The sequence below is a fragment of the Anguilla rostrata genome, chromosome 8 (assembly GCF_018555375.3).
Source record: "Anguilla rostrata isolate EN2019 chromosome 8, ASM1855537v3, whole genome shotgun sequence".
Taxonomy (NCBI): domain Eukaryota; kingdom Metazoa; phylum Chordata; class Actinopteri; order Anguilliformes; family Anguillidae; genus Anguilla; species Anguilla rostrata.
In genome coordinates, this window is record NC_057940.1 from 46687560 (window position 1) to 46712719 (window position 25160).

Genomic DNA, 25160 nt, shown 5'->3' on the forward strand with positions numbered 1-25160 from the left:
TAAAAATACATTTTAGTGACAAGCTGTAAATTGGGACATGGTTTTTGTGTATATTTTAGTGAAATGTATGTGTATAAACGGTTGTTCAATGATATTTGTGGTCAAACTGTGAAACTTAACAATAGTCAGATGGTTTTGGACACAGTCTAACATCATCCATGTTAGTTTCACATAGGATATAGGGAACATAAATGTAACGCACCATAAAAGTAACACGGTCAATAACTTCTTGTACACTGCTGCTACAGTTGCCATTTGAAGATTGGATACGCGCAATTCAGTCCTATACCAAATGATTATTGGAAAAGAAACAGCCACCTGGTCACATGCATTCACTTATGAGCACACATCAGATTAGTCTGTATAGTAGGCCATTGTTTTTTGCTATTTGGTTTTGTGTTTGTTTTTAATGCATAAATAGGCTATGGACAAATTAATTAAACTTTTCATTTATTTCATGTAAAACAACCTAATCTTGGTCGAAATGGAATGGCTGTTGTCAATGAGGTAATGCATCCCTTTGCAATGCTGTAGAACAATGAACACAACTACATTCTTAAGTCACTACATTGTCTTACAACAGTAGGCTACATGGAAGTTTTGATGTAGGCTACTGTAATTTATGGTAATGGTAATAAAAATCCTGCATGAATTATCCAACACAATTAAATTATGAACAACTGAAACGGGAGATTACTGACATGCCAGAGCTGTTTGAAGTAAAATTTCACAGTGCTTGGCTAAATATTTTCTGAAGATAATTAACTAAATCCAAAAACTGTTACATTGATACCGACTCTCCTCATGTCTCCTCTACTACAGTAACAATACAGTAAAAATTGTTTTAATTTAGATTTATTCAAGATAAATTGCCAGAATTATTGAAATAAACAATTATTGTTTAGTATTTTCATGTGTGGAAAATTATTTTTTTCGAGGCATCTTTGAGAGGGACCAGAAAAGATGAGATTTGAGCAAAAAAGAGACATCAACAATAAGCAAGCAAGGGGAATGTGAAACCTGACACCACAATATTTTGAATAAAATTTTTTTTTTTTTTTTGGAAGGGTGGGGGGGGGTTAGGGTTTGGCACCTGGGTCCAGTAAGGGGGCCCCTAAATCCCAAGCTTGCATTGCCACATAGGCTACTAATGCCATCACTATTAAAATCTATGTACTTAACAGATGTGCTGGCAATGTACCTAACATATTTGGCATAATCTAGTTTATACAGTAGTAGTTGAGATCAACATATGGTGTTTTAACAATCTTGGAAGATATTCTTATTCTGTATGGTCATTGCGAAATAACGGTAGCGGTATTCCCTGAAGGAACATTGGAACGTTGATTATAGAAGGCAGCAAGTTGGTTGTGTAACAGCCAGCGCGATATTCGCATGCAATTTCAAAAATGAATTATTGTTTCATAGCTACATAGCTGACCTCCAGATTACAATTAATGTGGGGCTATTGATAGGCTTTTTAGTGATGGCTGCTCAGATTGGGGGGGCAATTAGAAATTTGGGGTGGGCACCTTTTCACACAGTGGGCTATACAACAGTGTTGAGCTGTTTTCCTAGTGTTTTCGGTACTAGCTTGGATTAAATGAACAAGACGTATTGTTGGTTGGGATGGTACACAGATATAGATGATTTTCAGCAGCAGGAACTACACTGCTGACTGCACTGTGTTGGTCTGAAGTGGGCAGGGAAGGTGTACAGGGATGCAAACTGATCAGGGGTGAAAAAGGTGACAAAGATGTGAACCCCCTAGGGGGGGTTATGAGGAAGAACATTTTTAAAATATCAGCTTTAAAATGTGGATTTACAGTCGATTGTAGCCTGAGGATATAGAGAAAAAGTCACCCTCGAATTAATGTAATCTTACTGCTACAAAAGTAATGTAAGGGGGACATCAGTTCAGGGCACTTAAAAAATAAATGAATAAACAGTCAAGAGAGTACAAAATTGGCGCAGAATAAAGTTGACCAATTGGGTGGGCACAGCAGAAATTTAGGTGGGCATTGCCCACCCCTGCCCACTTCTAGATCAGGCCCTGATTAAGTCCATACTTGCTTTTATAGTAGCACAGAATAACAAAACCAGATTGATGTAGGCTAACTGACCCTAAGATTGTAGACAGTAGGCTACAACACGTGAAATAACTAAAAACATATATCGAAAACATGTCATTTTTAACAGGCAGTAGAACTGGTAATACTGCAAATTGATTTTGTAGACCCACATACTTGTGTATTTATTTAATTAAAGTGACAAGTAGAGCAGATCGTGTTTTGCTGTTTAGAAAAGCAATGAAAATGGCATTGAATTAACCAGAGACAAACTTGATATTTTGTCGACTTATTGAAATGTGGATAATATCCGTATCGACTCTTCTATTAGGGAATAGTTATAAGTTCACTAAGCAAGGCTATCTTATAGCTACTGGCTAACGTTCATGAAATGCAACGGAGCGCTGAACGTTTCGTAATACAAAGAAAAATAATTAGAAACAGCCTCAGTGGCTCAGAATGGTCATAAGTTCTCTGAACTGATCAAGTGGCTCCACTGACGTAGCTGCCTCAGTGAGATGTGTTTCTTGTGGTAGGCCAGTTGAACGAATAGCATTTTAATAATGTAACTTAATATTATTTGTGAAACACGTAACTATAACAACTTTGCTTACGTATTTGCTATCTGATCGGCTAAGAACAGCTTTTCAAGTTTACTGATTGTACAACCCTGCTTCATGCAATGCATCATAGCAGTCATATCACATAAACATGCATTACAGGGCTCAACATTAATGGTAACACCGAGTTACCAATCGATCACAAATGAGAATTCCGATTTATTTTTATTAGGCCTATAGAATTCAATGGAGAGGCCCCAAACAGGCAAGTCAGTTAGAGGACAGCGCAGATATGAATGCATTTTCGCGTTTGTGCTTGGGCATGTGACACTTCACAATTGTGCGCCTGTTATTAATCCCTAACCTAAATGTAGGCGGAGCATCTAAAAATGCAGCTAAAAGTGCAAAAGGCACAAGTAGCCTACTTCAGCAAATAATCACGTCTGTTTTGAGTATGAATTCGGTAGCTAGGGTGATTATACAAAGAAACAAAAACGACTTCACACAAATCTTTTTAAATTTTTTTTTTTTTTTTTAATGAACTTTGTTTATTGATTCTTTACACACAAATTGACAATAATGTTAAAGAACTTGTAAATGACAGTGTCATGTTATAGTAGTGCAGTAGAAAAAACAACATACAATACCTAGCAAGGAAAACACAACACAAACAGTCAGCTTGGTCCTATTTCATATATTACAGTAAACATAATAACCTCATCCTTCGGGTCAAAATAAAAAATAAATACATAAAAATAATAAGTAAATAAGATAAAATGGGATCTTATTCAGGAATAACTGAGAAGGTAATTTTCTTTGCATAGGCAAAGAAAAGCCTCCACATCTTTTTAAATTTCTTGGAGGAGCCAAGTGAGCATCATAATTCATTGGACAGTGACACATTTTTTGTTATTTTGATTCTGTACTCTAGCACTTTGAGTTTGAAAGGATACAATGACAATGACGTGCAGACTGTCAGCTTTAATTTGAGGGTATTTTCATCCATTTCGGATGAACCATTTAGAAATGACAGCACCTTTTGTACATGGTCCCCCCATTTTAAGGTACTACAAGTATTTATTGAATTGGCTTCACAGATGTGTTTCGTTAGGCAGGTGTATTCATTTGTGTCGTTAGTGAATGCAGAAGAGAGCTGTTGATGTCTAGTCTTGATTCTAGACTTTGCAATTGCCTTTGGAGATTGTTATTGGGGTGTGACAACATGAGGAAGACAGCAGTGTCAATGCAAATTAAGCTGGCCGTCATAAGGCTTAGAAATGAAAATCAGTCAATCAGGAACATCGCAAAAACCCTGGGCATGCCCAAGTCAACAGTTTGGTTCATCGTTAACAAGAAAAAAACAACTGGTGAACTCAATTATGTCAAAAGACCCAGTAGACCGAGGAAGACCACTGTAGTGGATGACCGGAGAATACTCTATGGTAAAGAAAACCCCTCTGACAATAGCCCAACAGATCCAAAAAAAACCCAAAAACACTCTCCTGGATGCAGGTGTAGATGTGTCAAAGTCTACCATATGTAGAAGACTACACCAGCAGGACTACAGAGGGTACACTACAAGATGCAAAGCACTGATAAGCCTGAAGAACAGAAAGGCGAGATTACAGTTTGCTAAAAAGCACCTAAAAGAGCCCCAAGAGTTCTGGAACAAAGTCTTGTGGACAGATGAGACAAAGATTAACATGTACCAGAGTGATGGAAAGAGGAAAGTGTGAGAAAAAAAGGAAATTCCCATGATCCAAAGCATACCACCTCATCTGTGAAACATGGTGGAGGGGGTGTTATGGCTTGGGCCTGTATGGCTGCCAGTGGGATGGGCTCACTTGTCTTCATCGATGATGTGATTGCAGACAGAAGTAGAACAATGAATTCTGAAGTCTACACAAATATTTTATCTGCTCAGATAAATGCCTCATTGGATGGCACTTCATCATGCAACAAGACAATGACCCGAAACCTACTGCTAGAGCAACGAAGGGGTTTTTGATGGCCAAAAAGTGGAAAATCCTTGACTGGCCGAGTCAATCACCGGATCTGAATCCAATTGAACATGCATTTTACATGCTGAAGAGGAGACTGAAGGCAAAAAGTCCCAGAAACAAGCAGGAACTGAAGATGGCTGCAGTACAGGCCTGGCAGAGCATCACCAGGGAAGATACCCAGCGTCTGGTGATGTCTATGCATCGCAGACATCAAGCAGTCATTGCATGCAAAGGACATGTGACCAAATATTTAAAATGATTACTTTATTCTACGTTATGTTAAACTGTCCAATATTTTTTGATGCCCGAAAATGGGGGGGACTATGTCCAAAAGGTTCTAGAATTTCTAAATGGTTCATCCGAAATGGATGAAAATACCCTCAAGTTAAAGCTGACAGTCTGCAATTCAACCTCATTGTCATTGTGTTCTTTCAAACTCAAAGTGTTAGAGTACAAAACTAAAATAACAAAAAATGTCACTGTCCAATGAATTATGGTGCTCACTGTATATCGGATTATTTCAAGCTGTAAATTATTGAAAATTTCTTTTATCCACAGAGTGTGAGAAGGCGGTGTTGGTGATTTCCATCTCATCAGTATTAGACGTCTAGCCAATAATGTTACAAAAGCTATCAGATCTGCTTGGAGCCTAGGCAAAGGCAACTGAGGGATGCCGAACAGAGCAGTAATGGCATTAGGCTCGATAAGTGTCCCAGTTACCTCCGTCAAAGTATTGAAAATCGCAGTCCAGTAGTTACACAGAGATGTACACGACCAAAACATATGCACATGGTTTGCAGGTGTTTGATGACATTTTTCACAAGAGGGGTCAATATTGTCATAAATTTTGAAAAGCCTAACTGGTCCAATGGGTGCGATGAACAACTTTACATTGAATCAACCCGTGTCTGGCACAGACAGATGAGGTATGCACACGTTTAAGAATATCCCCCCAAAGTTCCTCAGAGATCTCCTCCCCTAAATCCTCCTCCCAAAGAGCCTTCACAGAATTCACAGAACATAAAAGTGTACAGGAAATAGTACACTTTTACCTTGATTAAGTTTATATCCCGATATAAAACTGAATGAATTCAGCATGGTAATTGCAGCAGGGACGGACATTAAATTCTGTACATTCTCACCCCATTTCAACAGACAGAATTCATAAACAACTTCACATGTCCACACAATAAAGCCCCAAACTAAGGGGATTTCGCTTTTTCTCCTTCTTCTTCTCCTTCTTCTTCTTCTTCTTCTTCTCATTCTTATTTTTCCTGCCACCTATCCCACAAACATGTCTCCCCATTGGACATTTTACCGACACCAGCCAAATCTTCACCTACACGACCCGATCAAAAACTTGCATACACACGCAAAATACCCATACCTTTTTACTCTGAAACATTTCCAGTTTAAACAGCTAGTCTACCTGTGGCCTAGTGAGCAAGGTTGCAGTCTTGGGAACATGGGGTCGTAGGTTCAAGCTAGGAACACGTTTCTTTAACCTGCTTTTACCCTCAATTCAGAGAGGTTGAAGATAAGCTTTGAATTTGACTGTAAATGTATGAAATCATACCTTTCATCACAGGGACGTGAGTGAGAAAAGCATCTAAAGGCGTGTCATCAGGCAGGTTAGGGAACTGGGGATATTTACTGCAAACAAAACTACGAATTTGCAAGTATCTAAAAAAATGATGTTTAGGAAGAGAGAACAATTTTAAGAGCTGTTGAAAAGATGCAAATGTATTATCAACATATAAATCCTTGAATTGTTTCATTCCAAGTTTGGACCATATGGACAATGCGCCATCCGATATAGAGGGAGGAAAAGCATGATTTGCAACTAGTGGAGCAGAGGTAGAAAAAGTGACATTCCAAATCCTTAAGGAGGTTTTAACAATTATGTTTTTAACATAGAGGGAGAAGGGGCAATTGATGGGGGAGTGTACAAGAGCTGTCAGCGACACAGGTTTAGAGGAAAAAGACTCCATAGCCAACCAAGCAGGAGGGGGGTGGAATATATCAGATCTGAGCCAATACTGTAAAATTCTAAGGTTAGTAGCCCAGTAATAAAACCTAAAGTTTGGCAAGGCCATTCCTCCAAGAGGCTTTTGTCTCTGTAAATAGTCCTTACGTAGTCTCAGGGGTTCTTTGTTCCAAATAAACTGCAAAATTAGGTTATCAATTTTCTGAAAAAATGCTTGAGGGAGGAAAATAGGCATACACTGAAATAGATAGGAGAACTTTGGGAGAGTATTCATTTTTACAGAGTTGATCATCGCAGCTAAATTTAGTGGGAGCAGTGACCAGCGTTCAAAATCTTGTTGCATATGCGCTAAACAAGGTGTAAAATTGCCCTTAAAGAGATTTTTAAATTTGCTTGTAACTTGAATTCAAAGATATATGTAAAACTATGCCGAGATATTTTAAATGGGAAATTATGTGAAGGGTGTTTACGTGCGGTTGTGTTGAGAGGAAATAGTACACTTTTACCTTGATTAAGTTTATATCCCGATATAAAACTGAATGAATTCAGCATGGTAATTGCAGCAGGGACGGACATTAAATTCTGTACATTCTCACCCCATTTCAACAGACAGAATTCATAAACAACTTCACATGTCCACACAATAAAGCCCCAAACTAAGGGGATTTTGCTTTTTCTCCTTCTTCTTCTCCTTCTTCTTCTTCTTCTTCTTCTTCTCATTCTTATTTTTCCTGCCACCTATCCCACAAACATGTCTCCCCATTGGACATTTTACCGACACCAGCCAAATCTTCACCTACACGACCCGATCAAAAACTTGCATACACACGCAAAATACCCATACCTTTTTACTCTGAAACATTTCCAGTTTAAACAGCTAGTCTACCTGTGGCCTAGTGGGCAAGGTTGCAGTCTTGGGAACATGGGGTCGTAGGTTCAAGCTAGGAACACGTTTCTTTAACCTTCTTTTACCCTCACTAATAATTGTCTACTACTTCTCAATTATTGCTTTTGCACCATATCTACCCGTCGTTCACCGAACATATACACTGCATTATGACGTACTGTCTGCACATTCAGTTATTAACCGGCTACAATATTGCAAAGCCATATGGATTCAACGGGAGCTCTTCTGTGCTTACTGGCCTGTGTTCTTCTTTAAAAACACGGACAGGTTTGCTAATGATATTTCACGCAATTTCATAATTTCTCCTAATTTCTCTCACACTGTTGTTATTTTCTCATATGCAAAGCCTGCTGGGACATATGCGTCTGCTCCTATTCTACACTATCAAGTTTTCCGGTTCTAGCTTAGCAAAACAACGAAGAGGATTCCTACCTGCAGATTAGCCTATCAAAATGCCTTATAAAGCTTACAAACACTAAAAGTGCGTCTCCACGAAATAACAGACAACGGAGCAGGACAGAAGGGTACACAAGTTGCAACCTAGGGAGCTCTAAATCTCACGGGCTTGCTGATTCTTTTGTCAATCAAGGCTCGTTGGATGGCCGTCAAATCCATGAGTACATAAACTGGCCATATTTAACCAAGATAGCCTATATTGTTTGGAGTGTGGTCCAGACCAAACTTGGATAAAATGTCTTCCGATTATGTTTTTCACCAGGACCTTGTCTCCAGGTTCAGCCAGGGATGTTTATTCTTTGTGCTCAGCCGGGTCAGGTGCAGTTCTGTGATCCTGTAAAACACACTTAGGACAAAAGCCTGAAATATTCACCTAAACAGTCAGCCATTACATGTAATTCCCCACCAATGCACTAATCACCAGGAGTCCTCATGGGTTGACCTGTAAGAATTTCAAAGGGTGAAAGCAAATGTTAATTACTCTGTGTTAATTACTCAGTCCCACTTTCACGGAGCGAAGCACCGCTGGTGGCTGCGTCACCCAGTCTTATCCTAAAATGGACAAATGATTAGTTAGTTTTAATTGATTAGTTAGTTTCTCATACCAATGTTAGTTTCTTGCATCAGTCCCCCATTTTGTACTGGGGGCTCCTGCACTAGTCAGGAGTCTCCTATTCACCCACAAGCTCAAATGACATTTTAAAATCCTTATGCTTACATCTTCAATTCTCCACATACAAGCACTTTCAAACACGTTTCTGCCAAATCCCTACTTTTAATTTCCCTGTAAATTTCACTGGCTTTCCAGTGCCTAACTTCCTGCCATGTTTGAGCAAGGTCCTCAGCATCTCCCACAGTACTGCAGTAAAGGCAGTATTACCTTGCATCAAAACCCTTCTCTTTTATTCAATACTTCCGTCTTTTACTTCCATCTTTCACACGTACTTGAACACTCTAGTTCCTCCATCTCTGGCGTATTTACACGGCCTTGGTTGCCCTCGGTAACCCCACAGATCACCCACTGGTACATTTACGGTATCAACAAAAGTCTCATGCAAGATGCTACTTTGGCAAGTAAAAACGATCCATTACCTCAGAGTCAGCTTGAAGCCAACATGGCTCAGTGTGTATTTTACTTTTTAAAAATTAAACATAACTATGTTTAGTACACCAAATGTGTTCTACTTTTAACTGAATAATTGGAAACCTGCACTGTAATTTTTAGTTTAAATTTTCCCTCAAATTTTATCATGCCATTTCGTAAAATATATGCAGCCCATGCCCAATAGATCATTAAAAATCTCTCAAAGCTTAACCAATTTCTCCAGCTTTGTTTCTAAAAATTGGAAGACTCCCATCAATTACCACAGTCAGGAAATCACCACTGACTCTATTCAATTAATTCCCTGAATTACCATAAGCTAAATACAGCAGTGTATCTCTAAAGGCCCATTCTCACCTTGTTCCCTAGCAGAGAACAGAGAGCAGCCTTCCTAAACTCTTCACCTGAACATCTCTTTCACCATTTTTAGTCCCACAAATGTTAACTCTTCAGAGATCTGTAGATTAGTCATTATTAACAATACACAGCTAGTACATGGGTGTAAAATACTTGTTTGTAGCTACATCCCTGTGTGTAAGAGTGTTGCTAAGGGCAAGTAAAGTATGTGTCTTGTACTTTATCATATTACACAGAATGTAGAAGACATTCCTATCTGTGTGACTATTTTATCATGAATTCTTTTTAACCATACTCCATTATTTCAGGCTCATATAGTGTCCACAGTCCTTAGGCTATTAGACCGGAACCTCAATCAGTGTATAATACTATTCACGATCATTCTATTATATTACACAGGTCATGTATTCTATTCACTGCACGCACATAACATTTCCAGACACAAGACACAAATTGAGCTCAGAACAAGCAAATAGAGCACTTTCTCTCACGCATGCACTCACATTGGCGAATAACCAAGGTTCTCTTCTTGCTCACACTTTGGCACACAGCCCAGTTTTTCACAACTCACAGTGTTACTCCGAAGCACTTGATAACAGCAACGAGAATGCCCCAAACGGCAGTAACACCAAAACCTGTCCAACAAAACGAACGCTCCCCTGTCCTGTGGGTCCGACGTGACCCGGAACGCAGTCGTGCCAAATCCCGACACTCACGTTACTAAGCAAACTGACGCTCCCGCGTCCTGGGTCTGACGTGACCCTACGCATCCAGGGTCCAACGTGACCCAAAACGCAGTCGTGCCAAATCCCGACACACTGCTACTGATGCTCCCGTCGTCCTGGGTCCGACGTGACCCTACGTGTCCTGGGTCCAACGTGACCCAAAATGCAGTCGTACCAAATCCTGACACACTGCTACTGACGCTCCCAGTGTCCTGATTCTGACGTGACCCTACGCGTCCTGTGTTAACACTACTACTGACGCTTCCTGCGTCCTGGGTCTGACGTGACCCTACGCTTCCTGTGTTAACACTACTACTGACTCTCCCGGCGTCCTGGGTCTGACGTGACCCTACGCCTCCTGTGTTAACACTACTACTGACGCTTCCTGCGTCCTGGGTCTGACGTGACCCTACGGTTCCTGTGTTAACACTGCTAGCACTACCACATTAAAGACAACCTTAACATAACCACATTAAAAGACAAAAATCATCATCAGTTGTTACAACAAAGTCCTGCCCAAGTAACTATTTCTACACAAAATACAGAACAGGAGTCACTCCCAAATTGCACCAAGGAAAATCAACGCCTGATAAGGGTGGTAGGTTTTGTTTAAGAAAAGATACTCACCCTCTTGTTGATTCTCATTGATTCAAGTGGAAGATATTTCCTGTCCCTTCGTGGTCGCCAAAACTGTTTTTTTTTTTTTTTAACTGAATTATTTTGCCCTTCTTCACGGAGTCAAATGCAGGACAATGAAGAACACGCTGACGACATCTCCTCAGAGAATTTGATGATTATTACAATGCGCAAGGGAGAGACAAACTCAGAACATTCGGGCGGAGCGTCAAGCAAGTGTCTGCCGATCACACTGTGTGGTCTCTTGATATACAGTCCGTGGACATATACATCAAAAGATTGAGTTAAGTGGCGGGCCAGGGACAAATGGTCCTGTCCCTCCCTGGGAACCCTTACAGCCATTTAGCATAGGTATGTGACATCCTTGCCGCAGACACTAGAGGTGTTATACTGGAACACACTGCAGAGGTGCTCGACACAGAGGCATTTTGTGTCCAGCTGTGCAATGCGTTTTGTTCATTCAATATGTTTTTTCCTTCTTAATTTTCCTCACATAACCACTGTAAGAAATTATTTCACCTCTAATATACGCCTTGAGGGTCTCCCATAACACTGATGCAGACACATCGGGAGTCTTATTTACACTAAGAAAAAATGCTATTTGCTTTTAAATAAATTCCACAAAGTCCTAATTTGAAATGCCATGGAGCACGGTTATTATCAGATCCTTTAAAATGTATATTCATAGTAACTGGGGCATGGTCAGATATAACTTTTGCATTATATGAAATTGACTTTACAGATGGAAGAATTCTATTATCTACCAGAAAATAATCTTTTCGAGTGAAAGTGTGATGGACATTTGAAAAAAATGAATATTCCTTTCCAGAGGGATTGAAAAAATGGGGTCAGATACAGCAAATTGTTCTCTAAAGGACTGGATCACCTTAGCAGACCTCGAAGACATACAGTTTTGGGTAGAGGAGCGGTCCAGTTTAGGATCCAACCAACAGTTAAAATCCCCTCCTAAAATAAGGAAATGTGAGGATATATCTGGTAGAGTGGAAAACAACATTAGTATGGAAAGCAATAATGACTTACAGGGAAATGCAGTCCAAATCAAGGTAAACAAACGAGTGTAGGACAGGTTAGCCAGCTCTGCTAGGTCACCTATGCTTCTTCACACATTACTTGGAGTGACTGCTTTCTTGAGGCTTTTGTTGATAAAGTCACTTGCAGTGGCAGGATCTTCAAACCGGTGTGTGTCTCCGCACGACAGGGTGAGTCTGAGTACTGCCGGGTACAGCAGCCCAAACTTGATGCCCGAACATGAATGGAGCTGACCCTTAACATTGCCAAAAGCCGCCCGCTTTTTAGCGACAGTTGTCACTATGGTAGTTCATTTAACAAGCACCCCCTCCTTGCAGTCTCATCTGCAACTACACCCTCCACCCATGACATAATGGACAATATTGTCTGTCTGGGCATTCATAGAAGTATTCTTTCACTCAAAAATCATATTCCGTCATAGAAACAAGATAAACCCAACAATAATCCTAAAATATGCCAATACAGCAGTTAAAATGCTGCTCATTGAATAACAAAAAAGACAATTAAAAAAAGTTATACCATGCCATTCTACAGTCAATATCTGGGACTAAATATTGAATAAATATACAACCTTACCATTGGTTTTACACATAGAGATGTCCCTTTTGAGACTGAGTGGTTATATATTGTCTTGGATAATCCGTTTGTAAATTATACGTGCATTTGTAACGCCTGGCTACATTACATTACATTACAGGCATTTAGCAGACGCTCTTATCCAGAGCGACTTACACAACTATTACATAGCATTTTTACATTGTACCCATTTATACAGCTGGATATATACTGAAGCAATTTCGGTTAAGTACCTTGCTCAAGGGTACAACGGCAGTGTCCTACCCGGTAATCGAACCTGCGACCTTTCGGTTACAAGCCCAGTTCCTTACCCACTGTGCTACACTCGCTACCTTCCAAAATAGCTGTATGTAATACCACACATGTTGTTTACGATGTTGTCATACTTTTTAGTATAGTCTGGCTTGATAAACAATTATTTGATTCAATAGGTGACAGAATAAGCTTTCTAACGATGTATAACATGTCTAAATTTGCCTACATATATACATATATCTACATTTGTCTACATATATACTCTACTAATCCTGAATTGTCTACTAATAACACTAGAACACAGAGTTTCTCTTTTCAACTCATAGTTGGGTTGCAGGTGCACTGAAAGTATGAGTTGGAAAAATCTCAGGACGCTGGTATCATGGTCACTTGAGGATTACACCAACAAGTTAAATACACAAAGAGTGTTTCTACAATATGATCTCAAGATAAGTTCCATTAATGATCATGCTACCTCAATTATAATGCTGAAATGCAATTAATGCAACAATTAAATTATGGGTTAATGTCTTTTTTAGTATGTCTATTCAAACCAATTAATTAAGGTGGGTGAGAAGAAACAATGGGCTGAGTGTTGTCATAATTATTTTTATTATGTATACGTGTAGTCAAGTTTAGGTGTTTCCACAAGGCACAGGTGAAGATGTGTTACAACATAAATTGGCGAGTAGACCTGACTGAGTGGTCATATACAGTCTTGGACCGTTGGTGAAATATACACTCATTTGTGGCACCTGGGTAACTTCCAAAATGTGCGTAATATCACACATGCTGTTTACAGTGTTGTTGCCCTTTGTAGTACAATCTGGCTTGACTGACTGAGTTAATTTATCCAATAGAATCTTCATCTCTGCCTTACGCATTCACTCTGTGATAGCAGTAAAATACACTGCACCCGGCAAAATGTTCAGTTTTTTTTTTTTGGGGGGGAAATATTTTTATTCTTGAGACCTTCTGGGCATAGCTAAGGCATATGTTTGCTGATAAACCTAGCTGATATGCTATTTTATAAACTAAATAGGATGAGGAGAACAACAACATTCATTCTCTGTCTCTGTCTCCATCTACTGAACACAGATAAGGTTTTATGACAACATGTAAGTGTTACTTTTCAAAATATTTCGGTTTTATACGTCATTTTTGAATTTGAATGTCTTTAAATAGGTTAGCGGTATTTTATAATGAGGATATTTCACACTGTAACGTAAGACTTTGTTAGTAGTTCAGTTGGTAGCTTAGTAGCACCAGATGTGGCGAGAGCTAGACCATTTCCAAAACATAGTGGATGATTGAATATTGGTTGAATTTCGTCCCATACCCATACAAGAAAACATTAAATACAGGAGAGTACAGAAAATCATACAAGGGTTAATTATTACACATTTAGGTACTGTACCACATTGTGTGCCAATGTTTTAGCATAATACTATTATCTGATATCAATGTTTCATTGAAGGTTTCATCTTAAACCTTCATAAGGTGCACATTTAAATGCCTTATAATGGGCAAAAAGCATTTTTGGAGAGATTTTGTATATGTTTCTGGACCCATAGACATTTTGGACCACTGTCCTGATGGAAAGCTTGTAATTCCCACTTGAAAATGATGCAAAATTGAGTTTCTTGAGTCAAAACAGTTGATTTGTAGTGAAATACATGATTATGTTGTGATTTACATCAATGCATAATTTAGACATTTTGGATATATTTGGAGACTTCCCTGTTGCATGTTTTTTTTTTTTTTTTTCATTTGGACAGTTTATTATGTGTATTTTTACAGGACTTACATTTTAATAGGTAACAGCATTCAGCCCTCAAGAATAAATATGAAATTAATAGGTCTGCGTTTTAGTTGGTTGATACGCGTCCCCCCGATAGGTGTTCCAGAGCTAGCAATGTTTTGAGGAGGGCACCAGACTCGCACCGCGCATTTGATGTAAATAAATAAGGTTCACCCAAGACAGCAAAAAAATGACAACCACACGGACACGCTGCTGAGTATTCTCTAATATGTTTCTTGGTAGCAAGCAGACACAGCTGGGAAAGAATTACAGGCTTCAGTTAATTTGCTTATATGTTACAGATTTTTTTATCACATTAATTTTTTTACTTGTCCGATTGGACAAATGGAAGAGCCATTCCATTGTTCAATCATAATGTTTGCTTGTCCTGGACAAGCGTTAATGTCGAGCCCTACAGTGTGCAAACATTAACATGCTATTGTTTACAGCAGTGCAGAATGATATGAACATGAACATGCTTGCATCAGTATACTCTATTATCAGTATATTACCTTCTCTCCTCTCTCTCACTTCCTACAGCCATTAGTTGCGGTCACCCAGGTAGCCCCATCTACGGGCGCACCATTGGGAATGGCTTTAACCTGAATGATGTGGTGAGCTTCTCCTGCAACACAGGATATATCCTGGAAGGCCCCTCACGGGCACAGTGCCAGGCCAATCGTCAGTGGAGCCATCCACCACCAACATGTAAAGGTGGGGAAAAAAGTTAAGTCTTCTATTCATATGGAGCTCAATAATCTGCTACAGCTAAACCACTGCAGTGCATTGTGGGTGAGAAGCGTTTCTATTGTAGGCTGCATAGGGGGGTGGCTGACAATGATTGTGCTTGACTTTATGAAGTGAACGCAATGTAGTTCAGTTATGCAGAAAGATCCACAGTGAGTCTTCTGCAGATATGTTGTTTGTGTGTGTGTTTTTCTACAACTTATAAAAGGCTCCTATGTTCCTGCTTGTGGAAAACATTCAAAATGATTTACAGTGCTGTGTGAAGTGGCACAAAACCAATAGCTTTATTTTTTGTGTTATCCGTGACCAGACTCTTCTGTGCCTGAACTCTGTAGTCCAACAGTGACATTGTACCCAAGTAGTCCCACAGTTCAGTTAATGAATAACTTCCTTTAAGGCCATGAAAGGAAATATTTGTTTTATCATATTCTGAGGACGTTGCCTTCAAATATAGGAGGAATATGTTACATACAATAGGACTTCACCCTACCAAATGAAACAGATAAGCATATATATGTTTTATGGATTATATCTGTACATTAGCTAAGAAAACTACTAGTCTAAGAACATTACTGCTACTTAAACGTTAATGGATTGTTTGTGCATGTATTGTATACCTAAATGAGTCTTGAAGTTAAATAAGTTCTCAAAATATATTGTAAATACATTTACAAAAAGTATACACAATGAAATTACATACTCAGCCAGGAACCATTGGCTTTTCTCTCAAAGCATGGTAACTGCAGTGGTTTAGGCTTTTAACTCCTAGATATAAGTTGCCCCAGCAAATGTTCTGCCAAATAACATGCATTTCTTTCTTTGTTCAGTGGTGAATTGCTCAGATCCGGGAATCCCAGCCAATTCAATTCGTGAAAGTAAAATCGAACATGGGAACTTTACCTTTGGCACTGTGGTCTTTTTCGATTGCAACCCAGGGTATTATTTGTTTGGGTCATCTGTGCTCACCTGCCAACCTGCTGGTCACTGGGACAAACCACTACCTGAGTGCATTGGTAAGTTGATGTTATTTCCACCTTTTGGACCAGACAGCTCTGGTACGCACATTCTAATACCAATTAGCATTTTATTCTTTTATATGTCCCCAAGTTACTTGTTTGACCACTGGTACTCTGGATGAATTTGATTAAGTTAGCACAGGTGCAACATGGATTTTAGGTTGATCAAATTGGTGATTATATGGTTCTCTACTTGCAGTTTGGTGTGTGTCAGAAAAAAGGCTCCTGAAAAAACAGTCAGTGACTAAGCTTAACAGTCTAAGTTGAGACCATACTCTTCCTGTTACGCCATCATCTGCTCTCTCTGCCATAATTGCATTTGGCTAGAATCTAACAGATTAGTGTGGGTTTCTCTAGATGACTCTAGGTGTGATTTGCCTGGGAAACTATAGAATACTTTTGATTATGCCCTACTGTAAGAAACAATTTAAAATTGTTCTCCATGATATGCACATTTTTGCAAGTACAATTTGTTTTGTCTTCCAGTCATTGACTGTGGTCACCCTGGCTCACCTCCTAATGGAATGCTTAGTGGTGACAAGTTCACCTTTGGGTCAACAGTGCAATACTCTTGCTCTGGGGGAAGGGAGCTAATTGGTCAGTCATCACGCACCTGCCAACTCAATGGACATTGGAGTTCCCCCATACCCTTTTGCTCAGGTGAGTGTGCCATGATTCAATTAAATCATTTAAATCATTCTGACCGAATTAATTCACTATAACACCATCTGCAGTAATATTGTCATGGTCTGCTTAGAGTACAGAACAGAAAAGCAGGATTTGTAATAGCACATAGAAATCAAGTATTAGAGGCTTTGAGAGTACCATACAGTACAGTTTAACTGAACTTCTTTCTCAGATTTTTTTATTTTTTATTTTAGTTATGTAGTCCTTCGTATTGTGGATCTGCAGATGACATTTTTGACCACATGGTTGCTAGTGGATGGCGAAAAACAGCATTGTTGGGCCATTTGTTGTGGTAGGCATGCTGTGGACAAGTCGACGAACAAATAAGTTGAGCATCTGAAAAATGATTATGAAAATAAAAGTACAACTTAATACAATCATGGTGATTTTGTGTCCTGCAATGGGATGTAACATTATTCTGATAAATTTGGTTACATAGTGGGGTATTTCCGAGTTAGCAGTAGTAATGTTGGGAATATGATATTCACACAGTAGTTGTATGTTCCATTCTGCCCCATTTCCAAGTTCCATAATTATATCTGGGCTCGACCTTAAGGGCAGTGTTCTACTTGCCCCATACAGGGCCACCATAAAGGGGGGGGGGTGGAACCAGGCTGGTGGACCCTCCAAATATTTAATCAAAATGCTATTTTGGTCAAAAAATTATAAAGCATTTATGTTGCATGTAAATAACACCAGTTGTGGCAAACACGCCTGCCACAGGCCACCGAAGTGGCTTTCCAAGGGGCCCTCCAGCACAGAGACACAGGGAGATGATGTTCAAATAGTCCACATTTATTTATGAGGGTTTGGCAAGATGTTACAGCCAAGTGAGCAGATCTAAAACACTGTCATGACAGAGAGGCTCGCTTGTATGGGTGGGGATGGCAGATTTAACCTGTGCGCACTGATTACCTCACTACACACAGGAACCCCTGTTCCTGGGCCCAATTAGCCTGGCCAATTATCTAATTCATAACCAATTATCTAACTAGCCAGGTCTAATTAGCTTGACCCAGGGCAGGTGTGGCTGCTTAAACCAGCCATCCCCACACCACACCAGTGTTTATTTTATAATTTATTATCATGCTGTTGAAGGTCAATACTTGATTTAGCCTTTGACCATTTTGTAAAAATGGTTGGATCACCTGCGCTGTCATGTTAAGAGTTTCCAAGCCTACTGCAAACTTTCAAAGGCAAACTCGTTTGTTCACAATTACTCTCATGCAAAGTGGCTTGCCATAATCTGTGATTCTTACATGGTGGAACATCACATAAATCAGACACACACTAACAAAATGAAAAAAAGAAAAGGGGCGGAAGAGGTTGGTAATTTCAAGAACCCTAATGGCAATTTTTTTTTTTTAAAAGAGGTGATGCAGACATAGCCAAATGTAGTTGACCCTTGCACCTACAGTAGCTAGCTCGCTGGCTATCATAACTTCTGTTTAAATCAATGTTTGGATATTTCATTAAAGAATAAAAAAACTGGTTAAACCACTAAAGCCCAATGGCCATCAAATTAGAAACTAGCTTTTAAAAATAACATTGTCTTATTGATTTAAAAAAAGTATTGCTTGTTTCGGTCATTGATTCAAGGTGCAGAGCTATAACCAGTTTAGATTAGATTAGACCCTTTGTACTTTGATGAAAAAAACTGTCTCAATTACTAAAACCACTAGAGATTTTAGAAATAACAAGGCTGGGCTGAAATTGACGACCCAGGTTGATTATTATGGTATTTTAGAACCAGGTAATTGTCCACAACATGTCAAACAACTGCCAATATTACAGCTATGAAAATTACATTATCAAAATCCCCCCTGAGCCATAAGCAATCATAGGCTAGGAAAAGTCGATGCATTATTTCCATTGAGCTGAAAGTGGTTTGAGGATCACTTGAAAACAAGCGTTTCTATGTATGTAAATAGAATTTAAAATGTGATATGTCTTCTAAAAAAGCAACTTCTTACCTTAAAATAGTGTAAAAATGATCTCAATTAGACATTCCAGTGCCAATAAAATTGCATGAAAGCAAGTTACTACCTGAAATAATTGACCCTCTCTATGATCTACCCATTGTGACGTTTACCCCTGCTTGGTAACTCTGTATACATTACAGTAACCTTACGGTCTTGTATTCTTCAGGCTCAGTTCTGAAGCTTTCCAAATTTCCAATATTGCTTCCTTCTAGCTGAAATAACCACTGAGATATTCTATTGCATAACCAGCAACTTCTAGGAGAAGGAATTTACAGAATGCAGAAGCAACAGCATTGCACATCTATTGTTTATAAGGGCTTTGTTCATACAAAGTCAGCTTGGACCCCCTTCAGGACTTGTGAGTCTAAGCTGTTTATATTTGCTGTTAACTATGTTCTATCATTTCATTTGTATTAGTTTTTCAGTCATCTTCCAAGTTCTAGGCTCACGAAGTAGGCAGTTCTGTTATTTTGATTATATTCTATATTGTTATTTTACTTCTGTATTGGCCAGTCGTAAATCAATCAATCAATCAATCAATCAAATTTTATTTGTATAGCGTATTTTACAGCAGTTGTCACAATACGCTTTACAGACAACCCTGGCCTAAACCCCCACAGGAGCAAGCCTAAGGCAACAGTGGCAAGGAAAAACTCCCTGTGGCAGATGGGGAGAAACCTTGGAAGGAACCAGGCTCAAGGGGGAAACCCATCCTCCTCTGGTCGGCTCAGGGTGCCGACTGGTGACCAACATGTCAGTCAGTTTTATAAGGTTGATGATGTGGCTCAGATGATGGGTGGGGCCGGGCGGCGGTGATGGGGAACAGCAGGTGGCGACAGATGTGGGCAGGGTGGAGGCAATGACAAAGGAGGGGCTGGACCGCAAAGGTGGGGGAGACCAGACGATTTATGTGGCTTTATGTAGCTAATGTTGTATTATGTGTGTGCAAATGAAGGCCTATGTATTTGTGCCTCTACCATCTGTGTCTGCAAACAATGATTAGGTTGTGTTACAAACACCAGGTTTGGGAAATACCCTGTAATCACAAACTATTTACAATAATAGTGTCCTTTATCACTATTGCAGTGATTTATCTATCTATCTATCTATATATATATATAGTACAGCATACAGGGTATAGTTATATATATATATATATGTAGTACAGCATACAGTGTATAGTTATACATACATATATATACACAGTGGGCTCCAGAATTATTGGTACCCTTAATAAAAATGAAGAAAAAACGCTGCATATAATAAATGACACATATAATAATCTATGTGTGATGTACAAACATATGGGAAAACTATATTTCAATACATTTACATAAGTAAAATCTAACAAAATGAAATTGGCAATACAATTTTACTTTATTTAGTTCATCTCAGTCTAATATATTATGGGAATATATTGTGTCATTCCATCACTTCCAGTTTCACTAGAGAATAAAAATGAGGTTAACAAGCATACAAAATCCCTTTGTCATCCATTAGCATTGGAAAAGCCAGATAACTGTCAATTCAGAAAAGACCGATGGTAATTTACCGTCACAAGTCTGGTAATGGGTACAAAAAAAGACATAAACGGTTAAACATACCACTTAGCACTGTAAGTGCAATAATTAAAAGGTGTAAAACATATGGAATGGTAGAAAATTTGCCAGGAAGAGGAAGCAAGTTAATGGTGTCCCCACGGACGACGAAGAAGACTAGGGGCTTCGCACCTCTTAGTGCGAAGCCCCTAGTGGCACGCCGGCGTGAAGATAACTGGACTCAGACATTCAGTGCTACTGCAACCAAAGTATGAGTTAAAAACAGAAACGCGTTGTTTTAATTTCATTAGTAGACGATACAGGACAACTATGCCGAATACGGCAGCGCCACCATTCATTTAACACGCACCCCCTCCCTGCAGTCTCATCTACAACTACACCTCCCATGTCATATAATGGACAATATTGTCTATCTTGGCATTCATAAAAATATTATTTCACCACTAAAAAATCGTATTCCTCATAGTCATAGCAACAAGATAAACCCGACAATATCCCTAAGATATGCCCAGTGTTGGGGAGTAGTGAACTACATATAATTAAACTAGTAGTTTAACTACATTTTGCAGTAGCTTGCTGGTAGTTCAACTACATTCATATCTGCATAGTGATTCAAGTAGTTAAATTACTTTTTTTTGCCATTTTTTGTATAGTTAACTACTGAAACTACAAACAGTTTTGGGCCATAAAAGGAAAGGAATTATTTTTTTATTTTATTTTACCATTGCTTCTCTACTGTAACTGAACACCCTTTGACCAGCCCCGCCCCCTTCTCTTTCGTCCCGACCGCTGTGAAGGCATGGCCAGGCAATGCATTCGTCAGACAGCCACCACCACACCTTTGTGTAGCGCATGTGCGAAATGGCGGGCGTTGCTGAGTGCTCACACGGCGATAGCGTCATCATGGATAAACCTCCCAAATCTCAGCCTGAGGAAGAATCGCCATGGCCATGGCAAATACAAGACACTGACTATCTCCATCGACAAAACCTACGTTTTTACTTGTGAGCTATGCAAGCCAAGAGTAAATACACTCTCTACTGCAAAGACATCAAGCACAAATCTAAGAACAGAGGTGAGTGTATTAACATCGACTTTGCCAGCCAATTTAGCGAAGTTTAGATAAGTTAGCCACGTTGTAATGTTACATATTGATTTAATTCAGAGAACGTTAACGTTGGTCTAATTAAATACAGTCTGTAGCGTTAATTCGTCTGACAACAATTATGTTCTATCAAAAACGAACATGTCGCTAACCAGCTAATGTCAGGTTTGGTGACTTAAAGCAAACATTAGCTAACGTTAGCTGACCTAGTCATACTATTCTCATGTATTTTGCCGCCCATACAATATGGCGCCATGCATGGGACCGGTCTTTCACGATAATCACCTAATATTTGATTACAATCACCTGTGTTTGCTGACCAAGGTATCTGCAATCAATCCAATGCTATGAATAGCTTAGCCAAAATCATTCAAATGAATAGCGTTTCACAGGTCAGCGTAACCGGAAAATTTATCGTCGCATTCAATTATGCATTTACTCTGGTAGCAGTAAAACAAAGAGGCTGCTAACGAAACGTCAACTATTTTTCGGAATTTCTTGGAAAATACTATTATTATTGAGGACTTCTGAGCATAGCTAAGCCATATGTTTGCTGATAGACCTAGCTGACATCGTTTTCTGGTGTAAGACTGGAGCGGATAGGACTATATCATTGATTTCCTGTCTCGTCTCTATCTACTGAAAACAGATAAGATTTCATCATTGCTGTGTAAGTATTACTGCTGAAAATATTTCGGTTATATACGTTATTTTTTTTAATTGGGTGTCTTTAAATAGGTTAGTGGTATTATATAATGTGGATATTTCACACTGTAATGCAAGTTAGCTAGCAGTGTAATAGTTTTTGTGAAGCATGCAACAGTGATGACATGAAAGTTGGAGCATTGCCAAACGTGGTGGACCGTTGAAAATTGTTTTCATGTCGTCCCAACATAAACATACGAGAGTACAGAGTATAGAAATACATACGAGAGTTAGCCTAATTATTACACATTTTTATTTAGGTACTGTGCCGAATTATGTGACAGTATTTTTGCATTATTTTTTAACCTGATAGCAATGTCCTTAAAACTTTATAAGGGGCTCATTTATGTGCTTTATAATGGACAAAAAGCATTTTATTCATTTTTGGAGAGATTTTGGATATGTTTCTGGTAGGGATGTATCCGAATCCGAATACTGTATTGGGAAAGCACGAATAATGTGATGGAAACAGATATTTCTTCTACCCTAAGTTGCTCGTTATTATTCGGAAAAAAAAGTCAGCTCCATGTCGAGTTCTCATAAGCCGCGTTTCCACCGCGGGAACTTTACCCCGGAACTAGGAACCTTTTGAGGAACTCGGTGCGTTTCCGCCGCAGGAACTAGGGTCTAAATTTAGTTCCGGGGGCTTTATTTTACCCCCAGAAAAGTTCCTGCTCGGGGGTAGGCTAGTACCCAAGCGGCCAAAACCAGACTTCGTTTTTGAAGCTCATTTCCTGGTGTTGTAGTTCCTGGTTGCTCACTAGCGCCACTACGGATGGCTCCACTATAGGTATCGATTTCATGATTTATTGCGTCATTTGGGCACAGTGCCAATATTTGTTCTGGACCAATGAGGTACAGCTTGCGTCACTTCCGGATTACTGCGAGGATTCAGCTACAGTAGGGGCTACAGTCTATGGTCACTGGGGTGGGCGGTGGCGCTTCTTGGCCTTGCCATTGCGGCTCCGGCTACGGTCCGCCTGTGCTAAGTCTGAAAATGCAGGCATCCCATTTCGTGGTGATTTCATTATGGCGTGTGCTATTTACAGCTGCTCTAGACGACCATAAAATAATCCTCCTCTTAAGTTTTTCGGTATCCGAGTCATTTTTACTATTTCCTTTAGCCTACTTAACCAAATAATTACTTGGCAGAAAGCGTAATCAGCTTGCTATATTTGGTAGTCCAGTAGTAGCCTGTGCTAAAACAGTTCGCAACTTCGGCTACCAAGCCATTTGACTAGCTAGCTAACCTTAACCGGCAAACATTCAATCTGTCAAACGTGTTTGGCGGCTTGTCAGTCGTGTACATTCCGTAAATGTCTACCTGGGCCATGCTTCACGCATGTGACAAAGCTACTATAATCCCGATTTTGGGATAAACACTGCAAAATTTTCATTTTCACGAAGCGAATTAAGAGTCTTGAGGTTTATTTGCTGAATAACATACAACACACGATGGAATCACAGACAGAATTTAACGAAATTAACCATCTTTGTAAGGCATTTAGAAAGGAACATGTTTTTAACATTTAAGAGACCGACAAGAGCATTTAAGACAGTGGTTCTCAGAATCGGTCCTGGGGGCTCCTTGCGTATATTGGCTTTTCTCCATTTTGATGATTTACAAGAAAAAAAGAATAACCTAATAATAATTAGAAATTCAATGTACATTATTTTTGTCTTCATGCACCAGGTGGAAAACTTGCTGTACAAAGTGCGTTGTCATATTTACACGCCTGCAGATCAGTTATTAAAATACTTGGTAGATTTGTTAATCGCCGCTGACAGTGTTAATTTTTATTCGGTAGAAAGTGACTTGCGAACGATCGGTCAGCTAGCGTCACCCAGCAAGTGAACACCACAAACGGCGATGGAGTAGCTAGTGCAGTTACTGTCTCATTAACTGACTGGCGAAAACCTACGACGATAACTTGCTCGGTTAACAGCAGGTCTACCAGACAGTTATACGAAAATTAGCCTAGTCAAATCACCAGTAGCCTACACATCTCTGATTGATTGACCATCAGTGTAGTTGATGTTCTTCCCCTGTGGTTCATATTGCTAATGCGTGAGCTGACCACGGATAGCCTACCTAGTTCACTGGCAAGCTGATATGCTAGCTAAGCATATTCGTTTTGCTGAGAAACATAAATTGAAGATAACTGAACATAATTGTATTATTAATGTCATACATATAACGTGATTACATGACACAGTACAGTCACGGATGGAAATAAAACTCCGTAAACATTTAATAATATATTTTAAAACATAACGGCAGACAGTCAGCTAGCCTCAAGTTCGTTCTGCAGTCATTCGTTCAGGTTGATGGGCTTTTCCGCACCGGACTATCAATCACATTGTAAAAATCACAAGACCGCTTAACTCTATGGTTTTGGCTCCAAATCGACAACATGGCCGCGCCTGCCATTGAGCTTCAAAACTTGTTTTAGAGACCCACGGAGAGTCAATGGGTGACGTCACAGTAGCTTTGTTTATATTTTTTACAGTCTCTGGTACTAACTAGCGAATGTACAGAGGAAGAGACGTCCGACTGAAAAAAGAAGAAAAAAGAGGTCGCACCAGAACAATTATTTGCACTCGCACAAATGCTCCCAATTATATTTCGAGGTCGCACAGATTAAATTTCGGGAGCATATGCGACCAAAATGATCGCAATTTCAAGCCCTGTTTGAGACACTGACAAAAATGTTAAACTATTCGAATTAAAATATGAGAGAATGTATGTAAGTGTGTCTGTCTGGTGTTTATTTGTTTTAGAGAGGCACCATATGTTTCAGATGCAGACCTAATTTTACTTCGTGTTACAATAAATAATTTTAAATCATCCCGCTGAGAGAGTCATTTGTTTTGG

General features: G+C 39.4%; 1 protein-coding gene across 6 annotated transcripts in view; it reads left to right on the forward strand.

Moving 5' to 3' along the window:
- Positions 1-25160, forward strand: part of csmd3b (CUB and Sushi multiple domains 3b) — a 919486-nt gene that overhangs the window by 777452 nt on the left and 116874 nt on the right. For all 6 annotated transcript variants that reach the window (XM_064348440.1, XM_064348441.1, XM_064348442.1 and 3 more), the window contains 3 exons: positions 15025-15198; positions 16059-16244; positions 16734-16907. In XM_064348440.1, coding sequence (XP_064204510.1) covers positions 15025-15198; positions 16059-16244; positions 16734-16907 — 534 coding nt within the window. The remainder of the gene's footprint in view (positions 1-15024; positions 15199-16058; positions 16245-16733; positions 16908-25160) is intronic.